At 37.5% G+C, this 9,819-nt stretch overlaps 1 protein-coding gene across 5 annotated transcripts; it reads right to left on the reverse strand.

Annotated features, from left to right (window-relative positions):
* Window positions 1-136: 136 nt before the first annotated feature.
* On the reverse strand, window positions 137-8,159 carry igsf5a (immunoglobulin superfamily, member 5a). Of its 5 annotated transcripts, none has more exons than XR_013786243.1 (11): window positions 7,857-8,159; window positions 7,117-7,196; window positions 6,331-6,639; window positions 4,819-5,103; window positions 3,200-3,484; window positions 2,900-3,019; window positions 2,348-2,375; window positions 2,116-2,204; window positions 1,820-1,872; window positions 332-1,715; window positions 137-242 (listed from the first exon to the last, which is right to left on the reverse strand). XR_013786243.1 is itself a non-coding variant. In XM_079449455.1 (10 exons), the coding sequence occupies exons 2-10, from the start codon at window positions 7,163-7,165 to the stop codon at window positions 1,653-1,655; spliced, it is 1,281 nt and encodes a 426-aa protein (XP_079305581.1). In that variant the 5' UTR covers window positions 7,166-7,196; window positions 7,857-8,159; the 3' UTR covers window positions 137-1,652. The 5 variants fall into 5 exon arrangements, 2 of the variants coding, with proteins under 2 accessions (XP_079305581.1, XP_079305582.1); XR_013786245.1 differs by having other exon boundaries at window positions 137-798; window positions 1,594-1,715; window positions 7,857-8,042; XR_013786244.1 differs by lacking the exon at window positions 4,819-5,103 and having other exon boundaries at window positions 137-798; window positions 1,594-1,715; window positions 7,857-8,157.
* Window positions 8,160-9,819: the final 1,660 nt, after the last annotated feature.

Genomic DNA, 9,819 nt, shown 5'->3' on the forward strand with positions numbered 1-9,819 from the left:
AGGGTGAGTAAATGTAAAAATATAATAATTTTTGCTTTTGGATTTTAAAAACATTTTCTATTTTAAGACAATGTCATTTAAAATTATATAACATTATTATTTTAAGACAATATTAATGTATATCTTGACAAGTATTCCTTTACTACTTTTTATTGTGTTCGTTCACAAGTAAGAATAATTACACCTTATATACAAAAAATATATTTAATGGTAAATACATGGCCACACATAAATATGTAGTCCTTTGAACATCATTAATTGCTCAAATTTTTTATAACATTTGTTCCAAAGTTCCCATAATGATCTTGCATACACAACCAACCCCATTTACAGAACAGCTGGGTTATACCGTTTAAACATTCATTGGTTAATTAAAGATAATTTAACCTCATGTAAATTAATTACATTTACCAAAATGTAATAGTCTATGAGAAAAGGCTTGTAGCTGTCAGTCTTTATGGATTTTTCTGCCATTAAAAGGTAGGAGAAGTGCAGATGGATATCTGGAAGTCTAATCTGAATCAAATCTTATTGATTAAGTGAGCGATTTATGGATTTGCAGCTCGCAACTTCAGCACTTTTTTCGTTTTTGCGTTTAAACAGTTGTCACCCAGTGGGAGTTCAAGATCAGTGGATTAGATTTATTAAGCACATTATGCCCTCCGAAGCATGATATGTCATAAGATGATCCTTTTCAAACATTTCTCATCATTAATCTGTGCTTTAATTGTAAGCAGCTAGGCTATCAAAAACAAGATGCTCTCACGGGGTGTGTCATACACGGATGATTTTCTGATTCTGGAAAAACAAGAAGTTACAGTCAATCCTGCTGTGCAATGCATTTGATGTGCTACAGTAAGAAAACACTAAGAAAACAAAACCCCTAAACGGCTCTCATTGACGTATCAGTGTGTTAAAGTCCGAAAGACTTAATGTCAAAATGTTAAAAACATACATTGGTAAAAATAAACAGTATAACATGGGGTCCAAAAGTATGAGATCACTAGCGAAAAATGTTTTTATTATAAATGACCTCATGTCTATAAGAAGTTATAAGTATAAGTAAAAATATACATTGATTTCTTAATACTTTTTGCATTCATGCTATAGCATTATCTAAGAAAGACTTCAGAATGTTCCGAATCTGAACACAATATTATGTGCTTCAAAAGAAGATCTGAAAATCACATTTACTTATTTAAATGTGACCTAGAAATCGTTTTTCTTACATTTTATGTCATAACAATTTTTTTAAATGCCGGGTTATTTCAACCCAGCATTGGTTCCAAAAAGTGCAAAACCTAACCGTTGGGTTAATTTAACCCAGAAAATGTTTATTTCACCCAGCATCCCACCATTCTGGGTTGAAACAACCCAGCATGTGTGAAATGTATAACCAAACAGTTGGCTTTGTCCCTTTTTTCGACCCAACACTACTTTTTAGTGTGTGTTTGCATGAGGGGAAAAATTTACAATTCAAGCTTTTTTTTGTGTGGTCTCGGAATCTTCCCTGAAAAATCTTGTGCGGGAAAACAGCTCACACCCTTCAGTGCTTGATGTCCTCAGCTCTCATTCTTCTGGAATTAAACCTACATTCACGAGAACCAGAAGACCAGCTGACCCAGAACTCCACCATGTAGTCTTCACAGTCTTTAAACCATAGTCATCTGTTTTCTGTAATCACCATAAGAAGAGTCATCTCTTGGATAGGAACTCTGAAAAGCAACAATTGTGCATCAGAATGAGTTTTGCTCAGCAGATAAGTGTAATGATAAAGTACGTACTATAAAAGATCAAAAAGTTGGACATGAGACGTCACCTGCGGTTCGGGGGAATAGTTGGTGTGCCAGACTCTATCGTTGTAATCTCCTCCTGTAAAGAAAAGCAAAGATTTGCATTCGTCTTAACCATAATGGTCTAAAACAGAGTTTGTTTCATATGACAGACCTCATTTGTGCTTTTCTGAATCCTCACATTAAAAAAATTGACAACACTTTCCATGACATTTGGGTCATTTGCAGAAATTTGTGTTTTCTGTTAGGGTTTGTCTGTAGCTGTATATATTGATAGTACATCTATGGTATATCATTGTTAATGTAAGTGCTGAGGTCTCACCGTATCGTCCATCTGTAACATAACCTCGGTTGTCACGTCCACGTGCAGCTGATGTGACAGGTGGCATGGGCTGTGACTGCAGCCGAGCCCTGAAAAGTTAGAATAAACCTGTTCACAAACCACTCACAGAGGGGTAGACAGTTAATGGAAGAGTTTTATCATGTTTACATTTGCACTTTAAAATCACTGTTAAATACAAAAAAATATATATCCCTACGGGTTTCAGTCTCACCTTCTGATCTCCTCTTCGTAACCTGATTCTGTATATAACGAAACACAAATATAAAGAAAAACAGTTATATATCTGAACATTGTTTTGTCATTTACACGCCCTCATGTTGTTCCAAAACAGACTTTTTTTCTATCAGCCCTAGGATGAATGTTGTCGACTGACAGACAAGGGTCACCATTTACTTTCATTGCATTTTTCGCTTTATAATGTAAATCAATGGTGTCTGAGGCTGTTTATCACTAACATTCTGTCTTTCATCTATATTTGTGTCCTATAAAAAATTGAAATCAAATGTTCTAACAAGGATGCTGTTCAATGTCTTACTTGAGAAAATAATGTAAAACTCCAAGGCAAATCCCTTACTTGTCTATTGTGCTAAGCATGCACATCTCGCACATATAACAAATCTACCAGATATACTATCTGGACATTTCCTTAAAATATTATGCTTAATCCCAATCTGTTTTACTATATACAGAGAGTATAATATTAACTATTATGATTTGACTGTTTCTTGTCTCTTTAAAACAGGTGCGCATCACAAATACTCACTTTCTTTCTTTCTCCGCTTACAGAAGAAGATGATTCCAAAGATGATAAGAAACAAGAGTGCGGCCGCACTGAAAGCCACAGAAACTGCGATCAGAATGGTCTGATCTCTGGGTTTGGGGCCTTGAAGGGAAAAATTAATTAACTTTTTTAAATAATTGTGCACAGAGTTCAAGATACAAGTAAGACACAGCGCCCTCTAGCAGCAGGAGGTGGCAACTGTAAATGTGGCAAGATAAACATAACTAAAACCATGTGTTTCAATACATTTGAATAATTATGCCAATAAAAAAACATTCTTACCAACAGTAAGAATTATAGTGCTGCTCTCCGGTGAACTCATGGCGGGCACTTTTATCAGGCACTGGACAGAAGAGTTTCTGGTGGCTGTCACCGTGAAGGTACAGCTGGTGTTAAACACATTTCCAACTGCTACAGAGCTGTTGGTGCAGTACTTTTCCACCACACCGTTTACAGACCAGGACACATTGGGTTCAGGAAACCAGCCGTTAGCCTGGCACATGAACTCAGTCTGAGCTCCATATATCACAGTCCGATTTCCACCTATAATGGCCACAGTGCCACGTTCTAGATAGAAAAACAGAGTGATCACATTCTGGAGCGACACCTCTGACCTGAAAAAATTATTTAATAATACACAAAACAAAGACCCATGATGAGAGACATGGAAACCAAACAACAGAACAAAACACTTCCGACGAGGGGCAAAAAATAACAAAATACAAACAGCGACACAACGTCTCACAAGTGCATACACAAGACAACAAGGCATACAGATGGCAAAACACTCAAAACGAATGAGCACACGACAAAGACATGAGGGCTTTATATTGGAAACTAACAAGGGAAGATAACAATGGGCAGATGTGGGTAATAAGACACAGTTGGAAAGCTGGACTAGGAACGAGAGGGGCGGGGACAAAGACGAGACCGGAGAGAACGCATATTTTGTCATGATTGACAATAATATGTTTCTCTCTACACAAAACACGTGGCTCTACATGATCCTGCCACTAGACTAGGAAATCAAGACATAAGGAGACAGAACCATGACATTGTTTTATTTTCATAGTTATAAAAATGTATTGAATATTTATATATCAATAATTGCAAACAGAGGATTCGTGATTTTATTTCCGTTCTGTTTTTGTCTTTGAAATACTGAACACCACTGAGTTATTCAACATAAGTCCAGAATTAAATGGTGTCAGCCATGTTTCTCACCTGTCCTGCTGTCTCGAGGAAAATTATAGCTACGATTGCATCTCAAAGTGCAGATAATCGATAACAATCTGCTTCCTAATTAAAATGGAGTATGTTTCTAAACCATAATTAAAGCAAACATACATGCATCTAAAGGGATTAGCCCCTTAACCGCTGCCTGCACTTGGGTTCTTCTTACCGATTCCTGACAGAACGAACAAGCCAGAACTGAACCCAGCAGGCAGCCATGGACAGTAAGCAGTCGCTGATGGAATCCCGTCTGCTCACTTGGTGAACTCCAGGCTATATGCCTTGTTCATTGTGCCCTGCATTTTTTTTTGTTTTGTTTTGTCTTGTCTTGCCTTGCCTTACCTTGCATCTAGATACCCTTACCTCGCTGTTCCTTGTGAGACGTTGTGTCGCAGTTTGTATTTAGTTATTTTTTGCCCCCTCGTGGGAAGTGTTTTGTTTTCTTGTTTGGTTTCCATGTCTCCCCATTTTGGGTCTTTGTTTTGTGTATTATTAAATAATTTTGTTAACCCCTTAACAACTGCCTGCATTTGGGTTTTTCTCTACCAATTCCTAACACAAATATTCTTAGTTCTTACAGTCGGTATCCGGTGAACTCATGGTGGGCACTTTTGAAAAATAACTTTTCAATACATTTGAATAATTATGCAAATAAAAAACTTTCTTACCAACAGCAAGAATTATAGTGCTGCTCTCCGGTGAACTCATGGCGGGCACTTTAACCAGGCACTGGACAGAAGAGTTTCTGGTGGCTGTCACCGTGAAGGTACAGCTGGTGTTAAACACATTTCCAATTGCTACAGAGCTGTTGGTGCAGTACTTTTCCACCACACCGTTTACAGACCAGGACACATTGGGTTCAGGAAACCAGCCGTTAGCCTGGCACATGAACTCAGTCTGAGCTCCATATATCACAGTCCGATTTCCACCTATAATGGCCACACTGCCACGTTCTAGATAGAAAAATAGAGTGATCACATTCTGGAGCGACACCTCTGACCTAATCCCTTTAGATTTGTGTATGTTTGCTTTAATTATGGTTTGGAAACGTAGTCCACTTTAATTAGGAATTATTGATTATCTTCACTTTGAGATGCAATCGTAGCTATAATTTCCCTCGAGACGGCAGGACAGGCGAGAGCAGTGACCCAGAGGTGTGCTAGATAACATCTTAATATTTGGTAGAACAAATATTTATTCTCTTAAAGCTACAGTTTGTAAAAAACGCAACTAGAAGGCACACGATCAAAACCACAACAATGGCGTAGCTTGATGACGCTGTGAAGGAGCGTGGAACGATGGGTCCTTTTGTCTTCAAGTTCAATTCCACCGCTGGTGTCCATCAATCAGACAGGAATGAGAAATCATGTTAGTGGAAGAGGTAAAGTAATAAAGTTTTATATATGTTGCGTATGTTTGTGGTCCATAAATAGGTGACTTCTCGAAACAAGCCAGTGGCTTGCTAGATGTTTAACACTACTTCCGCATTTGTCCAAGACACTGTTGTCATGCGGTTTCTACGAAAGTAAAAGCAGTAACAAAGGGTAACGCGGATATGACGTCATTGACAGGCGACTGCACAGCCCTGTGTTACAAACTGCACCTTTAAATTAATTTACAGTATGTAGCAATTCTGTTCAATACTTTATGTGTTTTGGCCATGTAGTTGTGTTTTCAAGCTGAACATTTATTTGAGTTAATTCGTTGTTTTTGTGTTTCACAGAACCAAGTAATGATGACAACATTTTAATTTTGGGGTGAACTATTGCTTTAAGTGCAAACTGAATAGTACACAGTAAATATTTCATTGAACAGAAAGTTTTTACCGTCTTATAATGTACAGTTCTGGACTACCAGATAGGACAAATTTTGCATTATAAATATCTTTGTTCTGTTGATTTTTCATTTTTCCTACTATGTTAGTCAATGTTGGCCAAGAACTGTTCAGCTACACGCATTCTTCCAAATATCTTTGTGTTCATCAGAACAAATCATTTTATACAGATTTGAAACAACTCGGGGTGATCAATTTATATTTTGAGGGAACTGTCCCTTTAAGAACCTCTAGCAAGCAAACACATTCAGCTGTCTGCATAAGGCATTTACCATCACGTGTTTCGACTGCATTTTTGAGTATGAAGCAGGGTTGAAATGCGTCATAACAAAACTTCAAAACTCACCTTGTACAGACAGAACAGACACCTGAGCTTCCTCATTGAAAAACTGACATGATACACGACCGGCATCACTTCTCTGAACATTGCTAATATTCAACTCCCACTTGTCATTTCCAGGTGTGCTGTAGTTCTTAGCAGAATAACGTGGATTGATGACCGTCCAGGGTCCAGTCTGAATAAGAAAAATTAAGATCCCGTTGAGAGACCATATCAAGGTGGGCTGGGTCCGAGTGTTGCTGCAATTAAACCGGGCGTCTGATCCGCTGAGGACGGCCAAGTTTTGAGGTACTAGCTGCAGTTGAGCGGATGCCCCTACAGTGCGAAACAATCAAAATCAAGATTCTAACAACGTTGGTGTTTTTTTAGACAAGTGTCTGTTTTTAATAAAGTGCTATTAACCTCTTTGGATCATTACTAAAAAGAGAACAAATGATTGTTAATTATGTTTATACAGTGTGCAATAAAGTCTTGCATCATAAAACCTGCTCTCAAGATTATGGGATTATGGGAAATTATAAAAAGGAGGAAAGAAACAGAATTCCGACATCTTTGCAATACATTCTCCTGACTTTCAAGTCATTCAACATTACTAGATTAGGATGTTTGAAAATTGTGTATATTGTAGAATTAACATATAATGAGCGATCTCAGTTTGATTACAGATTTGAAACAAGAGCAGATCTAAAACGTGTTTCTCTTTACTATAGAAATGTCGATGATGTGTCACCGTTCAAAAATCCCTGATCTTGGTTCTTTACTCTTACTGAAAAAGCTCATTTGACAACTAACCCCTGATGATGATGATGAGAAGAAAAAGAGCCAGTCTGAAAACCGCCATGTTACCCCGATGATTCGTCTTGAAGTAAAATCTTGAAGTAAAAGCAAAGTGTGAAGTGATGCGAGAACGTCACAATGAATGCTATGCTAATCTGATGGTCTTCAGATCTCAGGAATGAAGGCAGGTGGTTGTGGTAGGTGTGCCCTGGTTATGAATGTTGTTCAGTTTATTCAAGCTATTAGTCACCTAGGAATTATAAAGTTCTGTCTGACATATTTGTAGAAATTGAGTTGTTCACATATTTACAAAATGTGATGCTTTTTTTTTACATTGTATTTGTTTCGGGACTTTTTATTAGAAAACAGACTACAAAATCAAATGTGAAAACATCATCTCAAAAAATGCGAAAGTTCATTGTCTCAAAACTGCTCAGAATGCAGAACTTTATAAGTCTAAGGCGACAAATTGATTAAAACATTTCTGTTTACATTCTGACTAGTCAAACATTAAAAAGTTTAATTTGTTCTGTTTCCGCTTAAACATAACAAATAAATGATTACCCAAAATAATTCTGCCATATATTTAGATTTAAACCATTGTGCTTTCTACTACAATATTTATTCAGAACACCCTCTACTCAACAGACCGGTTTTAATTCAAAACACATGCAGGTTTTAAAACAAAAGACAAAACGTGAAATTTGATCAATTATATAGCTATAAAGAATAAAATAGATAAAAACTAGACATACCTCAAAAGATCCAGGCATTAATCCAGATACATAGGAAACTATGTCTTCGTCAGATTACCTGTTATGCAACTAAAAGAGTCCAGCTGACTGCCAGTAATCTTATCGAATAAAAACAGCAGAGCCGTCTATCGAAACTCATTCAGCCTGTACGCTTTGCATATCACCGCTTCAGATCTTGTTATGTATGGGAGTCACAGGTTAAATAAGATGTCTTTTCTGTCTAAAAAACGTACTTCCGATATCTGTGAGCCCGGCAGGTGTTCAAAATATGCCGTCTAGTAAATTTAAATATAAAACAGTCACACCCAGTTTCACTGACGCACTGAACGTCGGTATTAAAAACAGCTGACACCCAGTACACCGGTGGTTTGTGAAGCTCATCTGACATGTCACATCTATGCCACTGTATGTGTACAAACACATATTTACCGTACGGGTGATATTTGCTGACCTGCAGGTGAACCAAAAGGTCTTGACAAAAAGTAAATCGTGAGATGATTGTGTTCTGGTTAAGGTTTTTTTTGTTACCTGGGCACCAGCTGCCTTACGAAGGTCAGGAACAACCCGTATAGAGAGTTATGCAAACAAAAATTGATGACATACCTGAAACATACACAGTGTCATGTTGTGAACATGTGATCACATGCATTTAGCCTGCCATGTTTGGTTAATCGAATAACATGCAAATAAACAAGTTTTGAGTTTGTTGTGAGATCATTACAATAACTGTAGAATACTTTCCAAAATAATACGTTTAATGTAAATAGATGAGAACTTTAAAACCGAATAAGACTAATGGAAGATTTTCAGCATATATGAGTGCCATATAAAATTGAGGTAATCAAAGAAATGTCATTTTTGAATAAATGTAAAAATTGTATTGTACTGTAGATCCGCTGTGGTTGAAGGAAGTGCGGTGTCTACGTGAGCCTGTAGGGGTCATGTGTGAGTCAGTAGGGCAGGGGGAATCGTGCAGGTGTGAAGCTCTTTATCAGCGTGAGCTGCACCTACAGCGTGCAGAGTCATTGGATGGCAGGTCACACATTTGATTAGAGTCAATGGGAGGGAGAGACAAAACAAGGTCAAAGATAAACGCTACAACCAGAACACTTGAATAGCAGATGCTGTTTTCATGGTCCTATTGTTTTGTATTTTATGAAAACATGCTGTGCTTTTTAGACATGCTACAGTATTTCAGGCCTTTTTCTGGTTTGTAAGACTAATGAGTGTTGTGTGGTTGGAGATCTATTCAACCTTCAATTATTCTTGACACACACCTTTCTCTGAAGCAGCTAGTCTGATTCAGTCATCTTTGTAAACAGATGATGTCGGTGTTGTACAGAAAGGGTAGAGTAGATGTTGTAAGTTGCAGGCTGTGCTGCATGCTCATTTAGTCTCCGAATTGCATCCCTGCATGTGGTGATGATCTCTTTCTAATGTGTTTTTGTATTTTGGAGTTCTGTTTGACTCTTCAGTTAGTGTCATCTTTTATCTGTGTGTTATATCTTTTCCTTTTTATTCCGTGTGTGATTTTCTTTCTTCTGTTTTACTGACCACAGTATGGTACTCAACTGTACAAGTCAAAGTACATTAACTTTGCAGGTTTGTTGTTGTAAGATACAAGTATTTGGGGAGTTTCTTGCGATGACCGAAGCCCATGCTTATTCTTGGTGCAACATTTCACTGTTGTCAAGGATGATGTTCACTGCATTTTATTATACTGTCATGGTCTGTCACAGAGGGATGAAGAACCCAATTGGAGGCAGCAGAAGGTGGTGGGAAAACAAAGACTTTATTTACAAAATACCAAAACCCACGATCTGGAAAACCACTGACAAGACTAAATTACAAAACTGCTAAATACACACTTCCCACGAGGGGATAAAACTAGGGTACTACTCACGATGTAACTAGAACCAAAATAACAAACATGACTCTACGTCTTTAACACTAGAAGATAAAC

Source organism: Barbatula barbatula (genome assembly GCF_947034865.1).
Source record: "Barbatula barbatula genome assembly, chromosome: 24".
Lineage (NCBI taxonomy): Eukaryota > Metazoa > Chordata > Actinopteri > Cypriniformes > Nemacheilidae > Barbatula > Barbatula barbatula.